This window comes from Anarrhichthys ocellatus, unplaced genomic scaffold (genome assembly GCF_004355925.1).
Source record: "Anarrhichthys ocellatus isolate YVR2014 unplaced genomic scaffold, GSC_Weel_1.0 scaffold18, whole genome shotgun sequence".
Classification (NCBI taxonomy): domain Eukaryota; kingdom Metazoa; phylum Chordata; class Actinopteri; order Perciformes; family Anarhichadidae; genus Anarrhichthys; species Anarrhichthys ocellatus.
In genome coordinates, this window is record NW_022280048.1 from 808031 (window position 1) to 832140 (window position 24110).

Sequence of the window (24110 nt, forward strand, 5' to 3'; positions counted from 1 at the left end):
ACACACACACACACACACACACACACACACACACACACACACACACATACCTACTCACACACATAGACTATAACCTCCTCACACAAGACAAACACAAAATAATATTTTCACATTGCTCCTACATGCATCCAGCATCCACCATTACCAACCATGAGTCAAATACATATACTGTCTCTCTCTCTCACACACACACACACACACACACACACACAGACTGCTGGTGGGCTGCAGTAATAAAGTCTCAGGGTTCGATCGACGACTAGTCTGCACCATGATGAATCACCCCGTAATGCACGCACACATACACACACACACACACACAAAACAAACATGTAAGAGGAACATTGTTCTAAACAGAGAGCATGGACAGCACCACTCAGTTTAGCAGCAAAAGGAAGGTGAAACAGTCACATGTCTGAAAGTGTCTGAAATCTGAATTAAAATCTGAATTCTGACTTTTCAGTTCTCGTGCTCCCTAAGAACATGCTCCTAATCTTGTCATGATGGAAAAGCTCTGGAAGTAACTCTACATTTGGCACTGATCCAGCTACTCATTTTACCGTTATCTTGTCAGGCTTCAACTAATTCATTCGTTTCCGGTAAGCCAGAGCACGGACCAACAACGAGCTACTGGCAACAACGTGGCTTAGGTGTGTGTGAGACGACACAGAGAGGCGACTGTTCGCTCTAAACAACAATGGTGGCTTCTAAAGAGGTTAGGGTGGATGCTGCAGTAGCATCACTTATATCTCAACCGGAGAGCATTTCTTCAAAGAACGGCACTGAAGGCTTTTCTCCACGGACAGGACGTTATCCAGCAGTTATCCAATGGAATAAGAAAAATACAAAATAGGTGTATAAAAGCACAGTGCCATTATTGTTTAAACTATGTTAGAGTGCTTAATGGTGAACTGGGGTCCGAGGTGATGTACATTTTAGGTTTTTAAGGTATTTATGGACCCATTTAGTACAAGTAATATGCTAATTTGTTTTATTTATTCTGACAAGCACAGCCACAAAAGAAAATGTGTTTGCTTAAACTGAGATGAAACAATATTTTTTACCCATTATTTTTGCCACTAATAAAATGTTACAGTAAAAGTGAACTCTTCTGTGCAAATCATCTGGAAAAAATGTCATATTGGGTATTTTGGCTTAATTATGAACTATGTAGTGGAGTGGAGTCCCAAAACATAATAACAGTAATAATAATAATATGAATCATCATAATCATAATAATAATGATGACAATAACAACAACCAAAAAAAATAGCTAACTAGTACAGCAACCACGTATTTGTCTACACTCCCAGCATGCTTCATTGAATGAACAAAATGCAGTTCTGACCAATTAGATTGCTTTGATCAAATTATCCATTGTATAAATACATCTAACAACAACAGTGGGGAGGAGGTAAAGCTCTCACAAACAGAGTGTGTGTGTTTATGCATGAAAACATGAGTCAATCCTTCTTCTGCTCTGACTCAGACTTTACTAGAAGGTGGAGTTAACGTGACTTATGGTATCACACTTGCTGCTAACATCATTTTCTAAATGATTTTTCTGCAGCACTCATTGTTATTGGCTCTAAATATAACAGGCCTGGTCATAGGTAAAAGCTTTTAAAATATACCTTTCCTCTGATGGGTTGACTTCATCCCTGACTCATACAGCATTTTGCACAATTTATGTTAAAGTTTAAACATCACATTTTCAACCTGTCAGATGCCCTTCAACAGTCACTCTGTATGAATTGTAATCTTGACAAACATATTCTGCATTCAAATGTGTTTGAACACGACGTAGTTTACTGAATCTTGTATCTGTGTTTTTGACGATAAAATGACAGCTTGTTTGGAAAATACCACCAAATGTAGACAGAAGTGTTGTAAACGTCATCTCTCAACTCATACTCCGGTCTTGCATCTCAAGTTGCTAATCGAATTGTAAACAACAAGCAGCGCACAGAAGAGGAAGTCTTGGCCCGGATATCTGCAGGCGACCCCGGGAATATAGATCGTGGCCCCCAGAGGCTTATCAGTCACCAGACCGATAGCCGATGGGATCGGGGATTGTATGAATTGTCCCACAGTGTTTCATTTGGCACACAAAAACAAGTCTTTCAACTCAAGTTCTATTTTCCAAAATATTAAAATTAGCTGCCTTTCCATGTCTTAACTTTTTAGTAAATTGAATAGGTTGGTACAACAAAAACAAGACATTTCTTCTTCAATTTTCTGATGTCTTAATAATCAATAGTTGCAGCATTAAAGCACACTACTTCCTGCATTGGCGCTGAATACTGGTCGTAAACCTTGAGCGGTGTAATTGGCCAATATGGGCATAATTCTTAGGATACCGGGCTGAATTTGACCACACTAAACCATTTAACTAATTAAATGAATGTCTTACCTCATCTGTTGACATAATTAAACATATCATCTGTAACAGATCCTAAACCTACCATAGCCCCGAACCATAAACGTAGTAACAATCTGTAGTACTTCATCTTTTTCATTATACTGAACCTTTAAACAATACACTTTTTAAACCAAATATAACTATTAGCTATATCTCAGTCAAATGACCCTCATTATAATTAGCCTGTTTCCCAACATGACTGTAGGTTTTAATACCAGAATTTAGAAAACAAGGCGGCTGAAAAAGACTAAAATGTAAAGTACAGTATACTGTAAACACGGGAACGCAGTAAATGCTCGTGACTACGGATCCACAGTCTTCACAACATTTGAAGTGTGGTGTGTTGAACATGTTCACACAGTGATCGCGCACATGTCATTGCTAACACATGAGCAGGAGCCGGGGCGTCGGCACGACGGTGATGACGTCGCATCATAGCAACATCATCACATCATGACCAGCGCCCACTCTTCAATGATGTCACAGCACAGACAGCCAGTCCTGGACCAGCTCCAGAGGGGAGCGGGAGCCAATCAACAGCAGCTGTTTAAAAGGTTATGACCCTGCCCACCCAGATAGGTAAGTTCTAATTTGAAACTATGCTCTCACACACACACGCACGCACGCACTTTGAAAACTCCCCCTGCATGTACAGATCACGATGACAGGATTTGGTATCAAAGCCGCGCTCGTCTTTTGGTGATAATTGTTTACATCTGCTGATCTTTTAAACACTCTGCTTGATCTCCAGCTGATAAACAAATAATCAAATATGACTCTCTGATCTGGAGCAGATTCAAACGCATCTTGTAAACGGGTTTAAGCAGCTCACACACACGCAGAGTTCACGAAGAGGTAAAAAGACAACCCACAGGAGATTTGAAAACACATATTCTGCTTAGAAATATAAAAATAACACACACACAAAACAAACAAATCAAACATAAACACAAAATGATTTTGTTCTTAGTGTTTTGAATTAATGTGTGTGCATCTCTGTGTGCTTTGTCTTTGATAGCAGAGCAACTCAGTGTCAACTGAGAAGTTGCTGGTTTGATCTCTGTACGAGCTACAGTGTCTGTGTTTTTTTAAGCGCCCTTAAGCAAGAGATGGAGCTTTGCTCATTCTACTATTGTCCAGTTAAGGCATCAGATAAATGTGCAAGAGGTGAGCGTAAATATTTTTCGGTACCTTTGGCAGCCTCTCGGGATCCCCAGGATGCCGAGGGATGACCTTCTGAAGCCTCTGGAAACCGTAGTCAATGGTTGGCTCATTCAATGCTGCAGAAGACAAAGAGAAAAAGAAAGTGGGAATGAGTCAAAAAATGTGGTTTTATTGTAAATTCCTCCAGCTACATGCTGCAGATTCCACACAAGTTGCATAACGATCTCAACTTCCGGGAAAACTCTGGAGAACTGTGCTTCTTCAGTGGTCACCTAATGCCGCACTTGTGGGTGTGACTGAAAACTCCAACCAATAAAGTCATCGCAAATATTTGAATCGTCTCGCCTTTCTTTCATGACTCAATAACTGTGGTCCATTGTTTTACACTCAAAAAGTGATTTCATGGGACCTTTGAGTAAGACGGTACAGAGCATCCAGTACGGAGGGCAGCGGAAACAAGCTGTGAACACAACAGTGAGTTATTATCACCTGTTAAGTACAGATGGCAAACTTGATAGCAAACAGTTGCCTATCTAGCAGATACAGAGCAACATCAGCATTCTTTTGGTCCGATATTCACTTTATTTTAACTCGGCTTTGGTCTCCACCAGCTCAGCTCCTGAAAGAAATGCTCCTGCTAAATGCTTCATTTTGTTCAGCAGCTAGTTGCTCATTTAGTCTGCCTGTGGTTTGGAACTGGTAGTGTATCTATCAACTTTTCTTTTCCTGAAAACAGCTGCCTGCTGTGTTCGGAAACAACTCGGTGAACCAAAATTGTTAAGTTGAGGGCCATGAAACCAAAACAAAGCGCTGAAAGATGCTATAAAGTTCCATGTACTGTAGAGCTGAGGGGATTTCACTGGATTTTCTCCAACAGGACTGGTTGTTCTGGGAGGCTGCTGGTGTGACAATCTGTGAGAAGTGTCCCCCTGTCGCACGACTTCTATCACTGCTCCTCTGCTCGCAAAGCTTTCACCTGCTCGTTCACGAGTGTTTTGTTTTTTTTGACAGCAAGTAGACGGACCCGGTCACCATTGTATCACTAGATTAGATTGGTTACAATCCTCGCTTTTGGATTGGCCAGATATCACTCCCGACACAGACGCTAGGTGGCCTGATAAAGGTGGTTTTCAATCCGCCACTAAATACTACTCTATGTCTCAGAGGTAAATATTGTACTGTACTGACAAACACAAATCACAAATCAGACAAACACAAATCAGATATAATAGTAAAACACCGACAAGAACCATTTTACTGCACGGGTACTTTTACTTTTGGTACTTGACGTTCTGCTGACAACTGACATACTGTACTAAGGTTATTGAATGCAGGTATTTTACTCGTAGTGGATTGTTTCATCAGTATGGTTTTAGTACTTTTACTGCAGTAAAGGATGTGAATGCTTTTTCATCCACTTATTACTTGTTCGTGATTTAAGTTTGGGAACTCACTTGGCAAACAGTTAATGTACAAACAGTGGATCCTAATCTTGGCTCCAGAACCATGACAAGGTCCAAATTCTTGTTCAGAGTATAAAACTACAATTTTTTCTGTTAACTTCTGGAAACACTTACACACATTAAGATACTATGATTAGGTTTTTATGAATTAAAATCAAAATGTTTCCTTGAGCTGTTTTATCACAAGAGGTTTGACTATCAAACCCACACTGTATGTAATAGAATGATGAAGTGAATTTAAATCAATCTATGCAACTTGACTCCAGTTTATTTACAAAAGAAACACAATTGAATAATTGTATTTCAAAACGCTATTAATATGCTTTGCATTTCATCAGCCTCTACTGTCTGAAAATCAACAAAACCTGTCAGACAAATGTAGAATGTTTAAGTCTGAGATGTAGTGAAGTAAAGAGCTAAAACATCCTCGCGAGCAGAGATATTCTGCGTGGAGTGATGTGAAAGCACTCTCAAAAGTAACTTGCATACGCGTGACCTCTACACCCGTTCGCGGGTTGATATTATTTGTGCTCGTGGATATTGACAGTGATTTACCTTCATAGATATGCCTCAAAGAAAATAATTTTGAGGACTGAAAAGTCAAATATTTGGTGTAAACTAATACCATGTGAGGTAAATGAGGAAATAGTTTGGGTGAAATGACCTTTCAAACAGTTTCAAACTAGGACACTGCTGTTCTACTATTGAGATCAAAAGTAGCAGCCCAACAACATGCAAGTGTTGAGAGATGGATAGACATGGTGGAATAAGTAATGGTGTCAAAAGCATCTGCATGATAATGAGACTGCGGGTATGATTTAAAGGGTCTTAAAGAATGCTTCGTGTTCGCTTTAATGTTGCAATTATGTTCTTCTCGAGTCTTTATGCGATCAGTATGTCAATCAAGTCGGGCTCTGAAAGCTCTGTCAGTCAGAGTGATGGTTATAGTACTGTGTGTGTTTCTTTCTCTGCACTGAACATGTGTCTTCACCCCATTACTGAACCTCCTATGCTAAAGTTATGGCATGTGTACTGTGTGTGTGTGTGTGTGTGTGTGTGTGTGTGTGTGGGACAGATGAAGGGTGGGAATAAGAAAATAAGAAAGAGGGAGGGAAGCTGCACTAGATGAAGAGATGTAGATGTGGGGTGCATGTGTGTGTGTGTGTGTGTGTGTGTGTGTGTGTGTGTGTGTATGTGCATGTGTGTAATGTCCAAGTGTGCAGCTGGAGTGATATTTGGTACTTTCCACATCCAACACTGATAAATTACTTGCAGCTGAACGTATTATGTGTTGTTTTCCAGTTTCTTTTAGCGTGCGTGTGTGCATGTGTTTTATATGTATGTCTTATGTTTTATTATCACATCACACCCACGTTTCTGGTTTCCGTTATGTCCTAAACCACTCAATTTGTAAGCAACATAACTTCATAAATTGTCAGCTGTGAAAATACCAGATGTTTAACTTATACTTAGGTGAAAATTCTCTGGACAAATTATGATTTATATATGATAATTACATCAACATGATTGGTCTGGAGGAGTTCGGTCGAGGAGAACAGCGGAGAAAGTGAAGTAAGGGCTAAATGGAGAAGAAAAGGAGACTAAAAGAATACAATTCAGCTGAGAGAAGAGGTGAGAGGAGAAAGGAGAGGAGAAGAGAGCATTTGTTAAACCATCCTCAAAAAAAGAAAAGGAAAGCTGAACTCAGCTGAGAAAAACAAAACTACAAAAACAGATGCCTAACAGTCGGTGGGATATCAACTGTCAGAATTAACTGCCAGTGTCAGATACACACGCTCTGTTCATCTCTGGAGACGTTTAACCGATGCCAACTCTAATATAACACACACTGACACTCTCACACACACTCACAAATACACATTATGTACATAACAGGATGACCTAGAGTAGTTTCGATGCCTTAGGCCTAAAGTGTCTCCAACCGACTCTTTATTAATAGAACAATATGCTCCTTAAATCATCGGATGGTGTGTGAATGTTTGTGTGTTGATGGGTTTGTGTGGGTCTGTGTGTGTGGAGGCTAAGTGTGTGCGTGTACTTTGAAGACAAAAGGTCCGGTTTCTCCAAAGATTTCTTTGGTGGTTTCCTTCTGCCCAGAAACAGAAATCGTATCAATGCAGCAAAAGCCATCCAATTGATTACACATCAGCAGTAAAAGGCATCCGTTAACACCAGCCATAGTGCATCCACCACAGAAACTATAGCCACACATGTAAGACGATCCTAGTTAGGAGTGTTTTCTAGCAGCATATCTATGATACCATTGCTTCACAGAGACAAGTCAGTATCTTTTTCCTCATTTCTTATTTTCCTGCAAGTTTTGCTTTTCCTAAAATCTTAAAATGTCCACAGATGTGTTACAACATCCTGAACATCAAACAAAGACACTTCAGCAGAGGATTTGGTGACACTGAGGCTTGAACCTGTTTTTATCTTGACTCATTCCGCCACCAGGAAAGCATCTCTGCACTAAAACCTTCTGTTCTCCTCTACATCCCCATCCTCCCTATCTCCTGCTCCGTCTCCTCCCCCCTCTTTCTTAACTACACCTTCTACCACTCATCCATTCATCCATCCATCCATTCATCCATCCAGTCCTCCATCACTCTCCCTCCAGCCTGGCTCTTCCTCCCAGAGTCCAGAGCTGCCCACAGATCAATACTCATAGAAGTTTCATGAGGACAGACCCTCCACTCCTGTTTCACAATAAAATGTGAACAGAAGGAGGCCATCAGAATAAAAGTAGGGGGGAAGTGGCAAAGAGAAAAAGCATGCTGCATGTCTACCATTTCGTATGTGCTTAAATTATACAGTACCATGGTGACGTCGTTCTAGTTATCTTTTGGTAGTGTTTAAACAAAAGAGAGCAAAGGTGGGTAAGGGAGAAAAAACAAGGGCGAAGCTGGGTGGATGAAAGCACAGACAGGGCTGATGTAAAAGGAGAAGAAGAGGTGGAGGAGAGGAGGTGTGCTGAGATCGATTCTCTGGCCAGCCAGCAGTTCAATACCACTGAATTATTGCTTCATTCTTCCTCTTATGAGATGAGATCTCTTTCTCTCTGGCTCCACTTCTCTCAGGGACTTTCTGTGTGCTTGTATATGTGTGTATGTACATGTGTGTAACGGTACATGTGTGATCCACTTATGAGCGGATCAATAATTTACAATCTGGTTTTAACAGTCCACCATTCTGTCTCTCTTTTTTTATGTCTCTCTGTCTTTTAACTGTCTCGCTCTCCCCCTATTTTTCAATCTTTTTTATTTCTCTTTTTCTGTGTCTGCAAAATGAACTTTAAATTGTTCTTAAAAGAGAAAAAAGTCTAAAATTGTGACGCTTTTTTATCGCTCACTAAAAGTTTCTCCACGACTGGGAAATTAATTTTCTCATGCAGCTGCATTGACAATAAATCAGCTCTACAAATGTGAGTGTGTGCATGTATGCACGTTGTGTGCATGTGTAACGTCTGTGTGTGTGAGAGCATTTATTGATTGTCAGTTTGTACTATTGTATTTTTATAGGAGTGTGTGATGTTGAGAATGCTAATTTTTCCCACCAGGCCGATGAAGCAGCCATACGGCACTATGTGTGTATGTGTGTGTGTGTATGCAGTAGACCATCTGTTTACCAGACTACTCACCATCTTTCCCTCATATCGCTCTGATTTACAATTACTTTCAACTCCTGCCCCTGTTTGAAAGTGTGTGTGGTACGACATGACCCTATGCAAGGGTGGCTTTCTGTGTGTGTGTGTGTTTAAGTTGTGTGTTGTTGCATACTAGCGTGTATGCGCTAGTGAGTGTGTTTAATTGCTCGGTCCTTACACCCAGAGGCAACCACAGCTAAGAAGCGCTGCAAAACCTCAACAGCCAATCGGCTTCCACCCCCGTGACCTTTCACAGGCGACTTCCAGAAAGAAGTCGACCTTGAGGCGGGGTCAGGCGACCGCAGTAACGGATCGCGTTTCCTGGGTCACATGTTGAAGCGATCAGCCAATGGGGAGGTCACGGGGGGTCATCTCCGCCCAATAGGGGATGCAGTTAGACACCAGACGGACCAATTACCAGCCGGCTAGCCTCAGGGTCAGACCAAAGATGTTTTGACTGAAGACCATCGAAGGAGGCACACGGGCACAGACCGGGCACATTTTAGCGACACGTAGCACAACTCACACTGCCCAAAGAAAAACCAGTTGACTTTCGAACTTCAGCAAGACATTTAAGACAAAAACAATATTCTGCGTCTGTTTGATTTCACTCATTGCTCATGTTAACATTTGTTACTCAGCACTTTCCAGAAACAGAGTATTGTGAAGTTTCCTCACATTTGACTTTATTGAATGAGTTCCTGTAGGTGGAGCTATTTTCTTTGTCTAATCAGCCAGACTGCTCAGCATCTTCTTCCCTGTTTTCCTTTTTCTTTACTGTTGTTGCATTTTAATGTCTTTTTTTAAAATATCATTCTTTACATGCTACTTGAAGCACATTGAGTCAATTTTAAAGCTGTCTAGAAACACAAAACTCATCACTTTCTATAGCTTTTTTTCAGGAGATAGCTTTCATGAACTTGACGCCAACATAAAAAGGGACAATTTATTCATGGTGAGTTTTTTCATCTCTATTGATAAGGTTTAAATCCTCATCTTTATCGTTTGGTCATTAAATGTCACCAAAGAATTTATACAGCAGCTGTTTGTCTTTTCTCTCTGGGAATGACGTCATTGTTACTGCGTGATGGAGCCATGTTGAGCGGATCAATACCAGACATCACATCACCTCCATCCATTGCCACATGCATGTGCAAACCAAATGAGCACACACACACTCACACACACACACACACACACACACACACACACACACACACACACACACACACACACGCATGCTTTCTTCTGCATTTCTCTGCTTTTCCTCCTCGACTGAGTTCTGCAGGAAAACACTCATTCACAGTCAACAATCCGGTCAGAAATTACACACTCTTTTTCCAAGATTGTGTGTGTTTGTGTGTGTGTGTATGCGTGTATGTGTGTGTGTTTGTGTGTGTATGTGTGTGTTAGTAAACTGGGTGTTCTGGATGATTTCACTAATAGTTTCAGTATGGAGAGCTATAAAGAGCAGACTGTTTAATTGTAGCTGGTTTTAACGAGGCTCTGATTATGGCAGCATTCTAACGAGTGTGGCTCGTTAATGTTGACTAATCTGCAGTCATTAGTTCAATACTGTCTGGCCGGAGAGTGAACTGCAACTCATAGATGCTATTCACATATGCAGACACAAACACCCACCGGCAATATTTCTTATATATAAAAAATTAAATTAAATACTTAAATCAAGAGCATGTGCATGTGTTTTTGTATGTGCATTTATGTGCATGTGTGTGCGCGGTTGACCTACCTGTGTATATGAACCTTCCAGGTGTGCCTTTGCAGAACTGTTTGGACTTGTAAGACAGAGTGACCTCAACGACCCCGGGGATGTGTCTGGGAGGCGTCTGCACCCGGATGGCATGCGGCGTGATCAACTAGAGAAGGAAGACCAAGAGTTAGTACACAAAAAAACACTAATGCAGCTCTCTGCGTCAGAACAGTGCAACTGGTGTTTGGTGAGTTGTTACAAAATCACAACAATCACCGACATTACTTTTAGAGTTTCTTCGCTAACAGACATCTTCAATTGGTGTAGCTGGATTTTATTGCTTAAATTTAAGGGGGGAGAATGAGATACCGATGTAGAATGCAATTAAAATCTTGTATATCGACATGTATTAATTGAAATCATAGACATATGATGTTATGCATTATGATATGTTGTGGATTTGAATGTTACTGGACTTTTGACCCACAACAGTGTCTTTTAATCTCACTTGTATTGTAACAAATATTGGGCATGCTACAAAAATGTAGATATAATCTTATTTCCCAGGATCTATGTTGACACCAGGTGAAAATGAATCATTGTATTGAGCTGAATGTAACAAACACTAACTTTTTAGGATCACATTTTTATGGACAGTTTTCAAAAATAGTTTTTATTATTTGGCCCGGGTTTGAAAAATCTGCAGGTAGGAGGAAGAGCTGCAAACAAACACAACTTGGTAAACATGCAGTCGCTTTACGCGTTTACAAGTTTTAACAAACAGTTTTCTCGCTTCGGAATCAGGTTGAGTGAAAAATGAAACATTTGGTTGGCCAAAATCCATCTGAAGCCAGTCTGAGGAACGCCAAGAGAACTGAGTCAGTTTGAACTGAACTGAGACTCTGTACACATGTTAGTGTGTGTAAGTGTGGCTCTCAACACTGTAAACAAACCCCACAGCTCTTAACACACACACACACACACACACACACACACATCCATGTATGCCAGCATGTACGCACACACACTGGGTGTTGTTGTTGGAAGTGAGCCATGGTTGCTTGGCGCTCACGGTGAGTGGAGTCAGAAGACAAATAAACATTCTGTAGAGGAGTTGTGCTGGCAAAAAGTACGACAGTGAGCTCTGTATGTGTGTGTGTGTGTGTTTGTGTGAGTGTTTTTGTGAGCATTAAGCCAATGGCTATCAAATTGTGCTGATTTGATCAGTATTCCACAGAGAAAGAGAGCGAGGGAGTGGTGGAAGGTAGAGATGGGCGGCGGTTGCTTGTTGGTGGGGACTCATTGAGGCAAAACCTCATTTAGACAAACATTAACACACAAACATTCACAAGATCACACACAGTTAAGAGCCCGACCGTGAGGAAAAGCATGTTTTCATATTGAATTACTTCCAGCGTCCGACAGTTGAGGGGTTGAAACAACATCGAGACAGGATGGTGATCACTGGAAAACTGACCTCGCTCCAAACCAGCATGGTACCGAAGATGACTTGGAGACCATCGAAGAAGTTGTCCCCGATGATGATGACTGTAGCGCCCCCCGTAGTCCACCCCTCGCTGGGACTGATGGCTTTAATGCAAGGAGCTGCTCCTGGTGGGATGAGAGGAGAATTAGAGTAGCCGAGACAGAGGGAACATAAGAGTAAAACCAATATTTAAACATTGCTCTGAAATCAACTTCCACTCTTGACATGCCATGGTTGTAGAGACAGCATTTGTTTCATTTGAAGACGTATCAGTGTCTAAACAGGGAGGGGAATCTGGCTTGAAGCCTTTTCATCCCTTTTGCATCTGCGCCTCATATTTCTTCATGTTACACCCTTGGCTTTTGGCTGTGGTCCAGCACACCACACCTACTCTCTGAACACACTGTAGAGTCCTTCTCAATTGTTTTTTTTCAGTAGTAAAGTTTGTCCTTGTAAATGTTTCTACTGAGTGGAATCAAGAGAATATACAAAGCGAATAAGTGCTGAGGCTTTAGATTGAGTTTCGGGCTTCTTTTCTTTTTATTTTCAAACCACCATTTATTCAGCTTTTGAGGACTTTTTAGACACAACTGAATTTAACTAACTTTAAAATGAAAACACTGAAGCTCTATTCTTATGGACCATGGGAGGCAGTTAAAAGCTTGTAAACCTTAGTGTCTACTCTGACATACACTGTTGCCAAATGTCAAACATGGTTAAAAGAACACATGTTTCCTGCAGGCCTTATGAGACGTCGATGTGCTGCTAAAGGAAAAAGATTTACTTAACATACTGCAGTTAAAAGTAACTTCTTTCAAAATTGTTGAGGTATAGGCATTCATTCTCATACTTTTAATTACTTTAAATGCGATGTGATCGTCAACCATTCCTTTGAGGGTCCTGTGCTGTTTAATTACTGTTTGTAATTAAAAGCCCGACTGGCATGAGATTATGGCAATTCGTTTTTAAAACTCATGATATGACATTGATAAAAACACACACAGAAGGCTCAGTATGCATCGTAATACCTCAAACTGAATGGATACAGTCAGCTTTATGTCACTTCAGTATTGTGTGAGTATGTGTAAGCTCATATCCAATCCCATATCGCAACAATAAAAGCCTGTCTGCTAAAAAACAACTCTCCTCAAACTGTGTGTGTGTGTGTGTGTGTGTGTGCGTGTGTGTGTGATTATCAGCATTCATCTGAATTACAACAATGTCCTTTACTCTGGGTTTGTTTATGAAAAAGAATCATAATGATATTAGACCTGGCAACACACACAGACAGAGCATCACACCAAGCATTTTGTGTGTGCATGTGTGTGTGTGTGTGTGTGTGTGTGTGTGTAGTGGGTTGGATTAGCCAGATGGAGGGGCAGGAATCACCTGATAGGATTAAACCATCAACCATCTGGTGGCCATGCTGCTTATGCTTACACACATTCATGCACAGACACAGACACACACACACACACACACACACACACACACACACTCAATTTTACCGTGTTCTAGGTAAGATTGTGTTCCTTCCACGGGGTCGAGTCTGCGGGCCCGTCGGCCATGTTTGGAATTATTGTGGACAAACATGTTGTCGGAGACTGACAGGACATGTCCCTCCACACTCACCGTAGTCGATACCACCACCTGGAGAGAAGGAAGAGACGGGACAGGATGGAGGGGAGGGGGGTAGACGGAAGGAGCGGTGAGATAAAGGTGAAAAGGGAGGAGGAGGGGGGGAGGAAAAGTGGAGAGCGTGGACAAAGAGGGAGAGGAGCAGAGAGAGGGCAAATGGAAAGAAGAAAGGAAAGAATGAGGAATTGTGTGGAGTCTAGAGATCATTGCAAGCAGGAGTTAAAAGCGTGAAAACTGTGAAAAGCTCCTTAAATGTAACCTGTTATCACTGCTATTACCATCACATTCAACACACACTAAGTAAGTCTGTGTGTGTGTGTGTGTGTGTGTGTGTGTGTATGGGTGTGTGGTGTCTATCCTCTTCTGTTCAATAGCTCCTGATGGGTCCAGCCCTTAATTATCTCCCAGGGAAACAGAGCTGTCTTCTCTGGTTCCACTACAATAGAGCAGCACAATTAGAGGCACAGATACTGTCACACACTCGCTACCAAACCACTCTCTCTCTGTGCTATTTCACACACACACACACACACAGCAAGACGCAACAAACACACATATACAGTACATATCACGCACACACGCACACACCTACACACACATATATACACACACACACGTGCCATGGTAATAAATCTATCGGTATCTTCTGGGCGTCCAGTATCTCCACTCAGACTCAAGTGGTGTCTTCCTGATTGTGTGGTTGGCCGTGAAGATAAGGAAATAATAAAGACCACGCAGCCTTAAATCTTATTCACAACCCCACAACATCCTGTCTTTCTTTTTTCCTTACTTTCTTTCTTTCTAGTTGCTCTTTTCTTCCTTCCATCTAACACTCAGTCTCCGTCCTACTGCATTGTGTGTATATTTATGTTCTGGGTCAGGATCTCATGTTTCCTGTAAAGGCGCTGATAGCTTATTTACTTACACAAAAACACACACACACACACACATTCCTGTGTTTATGTGTTATAATAACCATAACGTTATGTAAGTTATTATGTGTTAAGTCCATGGAAAACACAGGGAAATTAGAGCGAGACAGAGGCAGAGGACACACATAAAAAGATAGAGTTAAATGATGAGAGTACATAAGTTTTTTTACCTGGAACCTCCTCATGTCTCGTGGGTTTCCTGCGTTTTTTAGACAGTTCTGGTTGCACTTGAGGAAAAACTTGAGGAAGAATCTGTACAGACAGAGAGGACAGGCAATATTTGAGGTTAACACTAAACAGCTGCTTTCCTTCAGGATATATCAATTTAAAGTCAGTTTTCAACATACAGCACAGACAGAATCCCAAATACAGAAATTCACATTTCATACTGGTGTTAGGTCAAAATGAATTTCCTCGTGGATGTGTGGAGCATGTGTTTTGTACTTAAATCCACACCATAAGATATTGCTTTGAATTGCCACTTAAAGGCAAATAAAGTAGCAAACTTCTGTGAAACTGGTAAAAATCTGTGACTTTGAGAGAGTTTAAGCTCTTAAATCTTAAGTTTGGCCTCCAGTTTTGAGAAACCAAACTTTAACATACTGTACTTCCAAAAACCATCCTGCCTTTGTCTTTTCTTAGGTCTTTGTTCAACTTGACCTTCGTCCTTAATGATTTCTAGCAACATGTGAAGGCGTACTTCAACTGCATTTGGATTATGGCTTGAAAAACTTGCTCATTGAGATTCATAAACAATTTGAAAACAACTGTCAACATGTGAAAAGAGATTTGAAAATCTTTCAGGGCTCGACAGTAAGAGTTTGAGAAATTGGCAACTACTTGTTGGCCTTTGGCCACTTTTTAACATATAAAAAGTATAGTGCACCAGCAAATAAATACATTTTAAATATGTGTTGCCTTTGTAATATTTAAATATTGCTGTCACTGTCAGAACTGGAACCAGACAACGCTGCACACAAACAAGAAGGAATATATACTTGTCACATTTTCCTGATCAACATTTAACTGCATTGTATTAATTGCTCAAAGAATAAGGTAAAAAAACGGCAACCATATTTTCTGTTTTGGCAACCAAAAGCTCATGCCTGGTCACCAGCCTCGAAAACACTTTTGTAGAGTTGTTTTCTAACCCGGACGTCAAATGGCATGAAAACCCATCAGGGGGTTGCAAACCCGGAACCCTTAAAATCTTTATCAACCGTAAAGGCAACCAGAATCTCCATCAGTAAATGAAAATAATATTCTTGTCACTTTCATAATAACATGTGTGTTCACTGTCTCTTATACCGACTGCACACTAAATAACGATCTTTACTAAATCACAATCTATTTTGGATTCAAAACAGCCAATTTTCCGAAAGGTGACAAGTTTGCATGCGTGCAAATCATTAAGAAAGGGGGAACCATGTTGACATTGGGTGTTTGAAACGGGACCATATGTCATGAATCTATATTACAGAATAAATCAAACACGCAGATGGCTGTCAACAGCAAACAAACACATCCAGGTTGTGTTTTGGTGTGAGCCAGCTGGCCAGTCTGGCAGAAGCAACAAGGCACACTCACACAACAACAGAGACACACACACACGTTTGTGTTTGTTACATCTGTCTGTGTGTAACATCTCGATAAAAGCGACACAACTTCACACACGGGGCAATGTTTCCTCTGCATTAGACTTTGTGTATAAACACACTGTATAGTTTCTAAGAGGTGGACGTAGTCACCGTGACGTCACCCATTGGTTTCTGGACTACAAATTGATTAAGCCTTGAGTTCGGCATTTTGGCTGTCCCCATCTTGTTTATCAGAACCAGAAGTGACATCAGACGGTGGAGCCAAGTACAACCAACCTGTCAATCACAAGGTAGCCACGCCCTTAAGCATACCCCGCTTTATTGTCTATTTGACTCTAAATGGGACCATAATTTACTTTTCATGCTGTATTGAAGAAGACTTGGAACTAGAGATTAAGACCATAAACTCATGTTTACAATGTTTACTGAAGGAATAAATCAGTCATTTTCTCATAGACCTCTGTACATTCTGACTTCTTTTTGCAACCAGAGGAGTCGCCCCCTGTTGGCTGTTAGAAAGAATGCAAATTTATGGCACTTCCAAATTGGCTTCAATTTTCAGAACAGTGGTTTACCGCCTGGTATAAACCATAGAACCATAGAAACCGCATGGATAACGAGCCACTTTTAGAGGATCATCAAGAAAAATCAGCATCTCTCTGTCAGTTAAAGAAAGTAAAAAAAAAAAGAAAAGATAATCTATTATATTGGGTTTCATCACATTGGGCCCACTGTCTGTATTTATCTTAACACAGTTAAACTCCATACTTTTCATAATTTGAACTTTTCACAAGTCTGTATCACCACCATTCCCTGGTGGCAGAGCTTGCTGCTCCTCCGTTCAAGAGATGACAGCCTTTGTACCGGATGCTCAGAACAAAGCAGAGGTGTGTGCTTGTGTGTGTGTGTGTGTGTGAGTGCAAACATGTACTCCACATGTGAGTGTATGTGCGAGTGTGACGGTGCAGCACAGCCCAGTGGCAGGTCTGAGTGTAAAACTCTGCGTTAACGAGCTCAGGCTTCGTTAGAACACCGGCGCTGGGATTCTGCATGCCTAATTATCTTGACCCCTCACCCCTGGGTGACAGCCTATCACAGTGTAGGACAGCCACGGTGACCCCTACTGACCCCCCACTGTCTAGTCCTTCTCAAAACACTAGCATAGCGTTAACACGAGCACCTCAGCTGACCCTCGGCTGTACATTTCTGTATAAAGGAGGTGGTTGGGAGGAGCACACACTCCTCTGCTCATCTGCCTGAAATATGAAAAGACTAAAGCTGCGGTGGAAGAAGTGTTGAGATCTTTTAGAAATGCTGCACTATGAAAAAACATTCCTGCATTTAAAAATCTAGCTTGAGTAACAGTAAAATATACTTAAGCACAAATGTCAAAGTATTTAATCTGAAATACAACATTTAGTTTTACAAGTTAAAGTATTTTATTGTTTTAGCGGGTTCAGGTGGTATTACAAGTTAAACTTACAGTCAGTGGAATGTTATTTCTGAAATGTACTGGAATAGAATTATAAAGAAGCAAAAAATGGATACACAACTACACAGATCTGATACTCTCCTCATCAAGCAAATCGGATACTGGCAAAGACATGACCAGTCCACATTCATTTACAGTTTCATTGTCAATGTCATTATAAAAAATCCAGTGTTTCTTGTGTCACGGCTGACTCGGTTTTTAGTGCCACAGAATTTCCTGGCCTCACGTAACGTTACCTGAAATGGTTAAAATCTGTTCCACACAGTGTGCTATGCAGATTTAAATTGGGAATTGAGAGAGCACAGGTTTCGGATCAATAAATTCAGTATCGGAAAAGAAAAAGTTGGATTGGTGAATACCTACAATGCACTGTGTATTCTAAAATATGCAATATGTTGAATGGGTTTCCTACCTAATAAAACCTTCCTAATAATACATTGCATTGCTCAAATCAGCTTGTGGGTTTCTTCTTACATTGCTGCCTTTTGCAGCGTAGTCCAACTGTTAATGCCGTCTGCGGTCACTTGTAGGCTACTACTGTTCCTTTATGTGCAGTGCTTAGAGTATATGTACCTCTTTACAACCTCTGCTCTGTGGTCGCTGTAACCCTGTTTCTGCAAAGGTCAATAGGAAAGCATCTCCTCTCTAATGCTGCACCACTGAGACAAATGGCTGTGCCTTGAAACACCACGTAAATCATCACCACAATCTCATCCGACCCATCAATTTAACAATATCAATCCCCCCCCTCTCAGTGTATTCACACACCAACTAATTACTGTCTTTCATTGGCTTATCTCCCTGGTGATCTGATGATATCGCTCGTTATTTTTCATTTCACCATCTAATGTGCGACTCTGTCCATCTATTTCCTGCGAGTGCGCATTCTCTCATTGATTGCCAACAGAACATATTCTACATTTTAATGCAGTATGTGTGCGTTCCTCTTCCCCCTTTACTTGACCCCATCTGGCCTAATCAACTCTGCTACAAAAAGGCCCCGCAGCTACACACACTCGGGCACACACACACGTACACCTTGTGTGAATTGATTGGCTGGTCCAGTCACTGGTCGTTAAGAGGCCCCCAATTAAACCGGGCAATTATAAGAGTCTAAATGACTGTGGGGGAGGGGAGCACTCTCCCCCTCTCTCCTCTATCTCACTCCCTCTCTCCGAGGCCCGATCATGTTCGAGTGATAACAGCGCTGTTGACCTTTGCTATGCTGTGAGTACCACACTCAGAGAGCTGACCCAACACACAAAGAGAAGCTCTCTCTCTCTCTCTCTCTCTCTCTCTCTCTCTCTCTCTCTCTCTCATACACACACACACACACACACACACACACACACACTAACACACTCACACCATCTGGACAGGGAAGTGTAAGAATGGTAGTAAGCGGAGGGTAAAAAAATTAAGATGTAAAGAAACAATGTAGAAAGAAAGAAGGAAAACTAAAGTAAAGTAAATAATTTTTACACTCTAGATTGTTATTCTTGCCATTTCTCCTTTATTAGATAGTGACAGTGTACATAAGGGGGTATAACATGCAACAAGGGTAACTGGCTGGTATTAACCACCAGGCGCCCCATGCGTGAGGCTCGGAAAAAACGTTGTTAAGGTTAGGAAAAAGTGTAATAATGACTTAAAAAAAACAAATGTTATTTGCCTTATTAGTCGCCTGGCCAAATAGGCTCTAATTTATTCTTTTTGCACATAAAACAAGAAAAGGTCAGAGATGATGGCTCAGCAGCAGCGCTGCTATGCACAACCAGCTTAATTTAAGCTGCTAGTCATGGCAAAGTTTGTGTTTTTTTTAATGAAAACCAGAAAAGGTTTATAGTATGGTCAGTGAAATATGCCGGGGTCCGGAAGTACATGTTACTGGAGTCGTCATCAATGTCATGACAATTCAAAAATATCTGCTGTTTTGGCCATTTGAGGGTAGTAAGAATCCAACATAAGACAAACCAACAGGCATTATGACATTGATATGGTTAGCAAACATTGCCTAAATCCACACGCGGCAACATTAGCATTGATTTGGGGGGTTGTGTTTCTGGTCACCGGATGAATGTTAGTCCAACATTCATTCTCCTTCTATTACTAGTTTAACTCCTGAAGCTGGATCTTTATCTTCTAGTTGTTCAACTTCACCTGCTAGTTGAACTTTGTTTGTCATTTGCTTCCTACTATTTATGTGCAATGCTGGTTTTATCAGCTTATAAAAAAAGGTGATGTAGTCGACCATTATCGTGTCATTTTTTTAGCTACTGCAGTTACTGTTCCCCTTGACAATGTAATCGATGCTAGTCTGATTTAGCCAGTAACCCAAAGTAATGTAACAAACCATGGTTGGATGCTGGTTTTTATGCCTGTTAGCCATAGTGTAGTAGTGAACAGCACAGTTACATCCATTATTCAGAGGCAGAGATGGCAATTATGGCTCAGAGCACAACTGACATTAATATTTAATATATAGGGCTAACACAGACCTGAAGAGAGAGACAGGAAATGACAGAGCGAGGGGATGGAGAGGGCGTTGGGATGTAGAGAAGACGAGTGACGACGACGAGGGGGGTACAGAGAGTGTGTGAGGGAGACACAAATGGAGGACAGAGTGAGGAAGAGGATTGTGGGAGTTTGTTTTGACCACCCTCCTGTCATTTAAACAGTTACAATGACAACAGGGCAAGGGTGACATCCGGGGGAATTCCAGCGTGCGTGTGTGTGTGTGAGAAAGAGTGTGAGTGTCTAAGACTGAATGTCTGTGTCCGTTTTATTCCCTAAAGACTTGCTATTCTACAGAGCCAAGAATAACAATGCTGCCTTGGAAGAGAAAAAAAAAATGTCTCCAAAACGCACACACATACACACACACGCAGCATTCTGGTGAGTTGTTGCTGACAGGTGGAGAAATTGCAGTCAGTTAGTGCAGACAAACTGAACAACAGATCAGTGCTTTTGCTGCTCTTGCCTCCTCTGTCTCTTCTCTGTCTCTCTGCTTCCTTTAGATGTTTTATTTCACCTGCCTGCCAAGCTCCTTGGCAGAGCTTTCTGACAGAATGATGATTTTCACTATCTTCCCGTGTGTGTGTGTGTGTGAAACGACTTGCTAATGCTTGTGTACCTATCGTAACCGCCAGTAACTGATCAGGTGCTGGTTGCACACTTCACAAAATAACACCAGTCTGCATGAAAAAGGAAGCCTGTTTGCAAACAGCATGTAAATATGATTCAAAACATTTGAATGTCATTTATAATACTGTAAGTCACTGTAGAATTAGCTATGTTGTAATACTGTCACTATAATAATAGTATGACTGAACACCCTTTCAGCTAAACATGCTATTCCTTCTAACCTCATTTCAAATAGCTAAACTATAGCTAATATTTAAGAGTTTCCCTTTTTGTCTGTTGATCTGTCAGAGATCAACTTCCGGTTTCCTGTTTACACTGAGTGCTTGTTATTGTTTAATGTGATGACATCAGATAGCATTGCTGGGTCCGTGCCTGCTATCTGAGTAGTATTGCAGTAGGAAAAGCGAGGATATGAAACACTACTACGCCCTCTATTCGGCTGTTATCGCAATAGTAATGTGATAATGTATTGCTTCCTGTGGAGGAAATGCTTGTTTTTTTTCTTTGCCTTTGTAGTGTCTTGTTCAAGAGCACTTCAGCAGAGATAACGCTTGCTGATACAGGACTTGAATCACAGGAACAGTCCCTACAATCAGAAGTCCACGCTTTGAATCTATTTGAATGACTACACGTAAGAAGTTGGGTTTATTGTAGGTTATGTAACCACATTAAGAGTTAGAGGACAGAAGTGTGATAGAAACTAGTTTATGAGCTGATAAGGTTATCTTTTTTAAAAAGGAGAGAAAGAAGCAAGGGGATAAGGAGGAATCTGAGGAGGAAGATTAATTCATTTTACTTGGAAGGATAACTGGAAATCCACTTTAGTCTTCAATAATGTGAGTCTCACCAAGTCTTGCATAACATGGAAACCATACTGACAGCCAAACTGAAACCCGAACATCTGTATAACTGCTCCATTGTGTGACTGGTTTAATAACTGTCTTTCAAGCACATAGGGCTGCAGCTAATGATTATTTTCATCTGCAGATTGTTTTCACAATTAATTAATGAATCGTTTGGTTAATTAAATGTCAGAAGAGAGTAAACACACATTTTTCCCGAGCTAAAGACAACGTCTTGCATTGTCCAAAACGTAAAGATACCTAATTAAAGATATGAAACGGAGAAAGGTGTCCGTGCCACTCAACTAACAATTTCAGCTCTACTAACACCGTCATTTGTCAAACACACAGCCATTACAATTTGATGCAAGGACACCAAAGCCTCACAACGAACGTTGTGTAACAAACTGAGATGAACGAAAGAGGATTCATGTGTGTTCCCACAGAACGGACCGAGCTCAGTGCTGTGTGTCTGTTTTCTTTCTATGCTTGAGACTCACCAGAACTTTTACTGTATAAAGTAACTTCCAGAAAACGTGCTGTCATATGCAAAAAGTAAATAGAATAAAAGGACCTGGTTAGATGTCCACATGCACATACTCGGAGCCATGCATGAGCAATGTTAAAAAACTACCAGGAGTGTGAGAAGAGGAGCAGAGAGAATAACAAATATCTAGACACATAGAAGAAAGTGTGAGTAAAGGGGGGGGAGAGAGAGAGTGGTCGGGAGCGAAATGTAGTGCAAATGAAAGAAAAAAGGCAGCGAAGGAGGGAGGAAGGGAGGGAGGAAATACACGGGAGTTATGCGAGGGAACAAGACTTAAGAGAATTGAGCAGAGCCGAGCGAAGCGGAGTTATTTTACATAATGATGGTTGATATGCACGGAGGTAATTGATAGCTGAGCTGCAGCCCCCCAAAAAAAGCACCCAGCTAGCTGTCAATCACGGCTCATCTCCCAGGAGATATGGTAATGGTGATGATGATGAGGGCTTAGCTTCATATTGCCATCATTACTATTAATGCTGTCATTGTTGTCATCTCTGCATATTTAAATGACATAGCAGGCCAGGGTGGTGATAGCCAGTCTGTGTGATGTCTATGGGGGGGGCTGAGATTAAGTGAGTATTAATAACCTGCACAGTCTACTTGTTCAGCGCTGCTATATGGACCTGTACAAGTGTCATTACATCATTGTGACATGTAACGGTGAGACTGGTGTCATCGGTTTGTGACAAGGCAGCTCACTCAGAGTGACACACAGTCTTTATCTATCATGGACCACAAGCAGCAACTCATCAATACATTTACTGACAAAGTTATGTTTTGACATGTTCATATGATCATGTATTTGTGTATTAAATGGCAATACACTGATGAAGAGGTATTCAAATTAGGAAAAAAGGTTTGTTTTGCTCCCACAGTCACATAATTAAAAGTAAGAAAACAACCATTACAACCTATTACACATGGGTCCATATTTTTGGTGATGTTCTTGGGTCTCAGCAGTTCACTAAGTGAGCACATTGTTACCATCACCGATAAAAGTGATGGTCAAATTGTGATCAAGATTAAGATTAGACTGTATTAAGTATTTGTCTTACGTGTGTTTTTACTGTTTTTGCATGCATTTGCATTTTGTACAAAAAGATCTAATAAGAGAAGGCTAAAAAAAAAAAAATTCACATTTAGCAAGAGACTTAATATGCACGTGTGTGTAATTATATTAAACTTCAGTACGACCTGCAACACAAATAAACAAAATCTTCAAAATGTCAACTTTTCAAGAAACTAATAGAAAAACATGTTTGACAAATTCAGTGATGTTGTAGATGTGAAATAAACCCATATATTCATTGAGAGGGTTACTTGCATGCAGATGAAGGGTTTACTGGCCTTTAATGTTATGCACATTGTTAAATACTATAATATAACAGCAGTAGAGCTGCTGACCAGGAGACACAATGGACAAAATGATCCTGAATAAGATATTAACCAGTGACACGTTGCTCTACAGTCTGGAGCCATGACAACATTAAATTACAACATGATTACCTTCAAGACAAATACTGTCAGAGGTCTTACTCATCGCAGGGAGAGAAACGGGGGAGAACACTAAGGAGATGAGGGCAAAGATGAGGGGCTAGACATACTTCGAGGGAAGGAGGAGGTGACTGTGGTGTATATTCTAAAGGCTGAAGGCAAACTGTTGAATTATAGATGAGAGAGATTGATTTGGGGGGGGGGGAGAGGTGGAAGGAGGGACAGGGGAGAGAGGGGAAGGCAAAGGGGTGGGGTGTGAGTGAAGGGTGAGCAGCTAAAGGATCGCTAGCTCTAGGCCAAACATGTATGCACACACACACACTCACACACACACACACACACACACACACACGCACACCTTACCTCAAATCGATCTAAAAGCTCAGGCTCGCTCTCCTTTTTTACTTCTCTCTGTTGCTCTCACATAGACATGCACACACCTAGTGTCTCACCACTACAGAACACACACACACACACACACACACACACACACACACACACACACACACACAC

At 41.0% G+C, this 24110-nt stretch overlaps 1 protein-coding gene across 3 annotated transcripts in view; it reads right to left on the reverse strand.

The window, feature by feature from the left end:
• Nucleotides 1-24110, reverse strand: part of LOC116389058 (transcription factor COE1-like) — an 80891-nt gene that overhangs the window by 13164 nt on the left and 43617 nt on the right. For 2 of the 3 annotated variants that reach the window (XM_031857460.1, XM_031857459.1), the window contains exons 7-11: nt 14651-14732; nt 13419-13560; nt 11902-12035; nt 10464-10590; nt 3614-3702 (exon numbers count right to left, since the gene is read on the reverse strand). In XM_031857460.1, the coding sequence (XP_031713320.1) occupies nt 3614-3702; nt 10464-10590; nt 11902-12035; nt 13419-13560; nt 14651-14732 (574 nt within the window). The remainder of the gene's footprint in view (nt 1-3613; nt 3703-10463; nt 10591-11901; nt 12036-13418; nt 13561-14650; nt 14733-24110) is intronic. The other variant, XM_031857461.1, reaches the window with a different exon arrangement.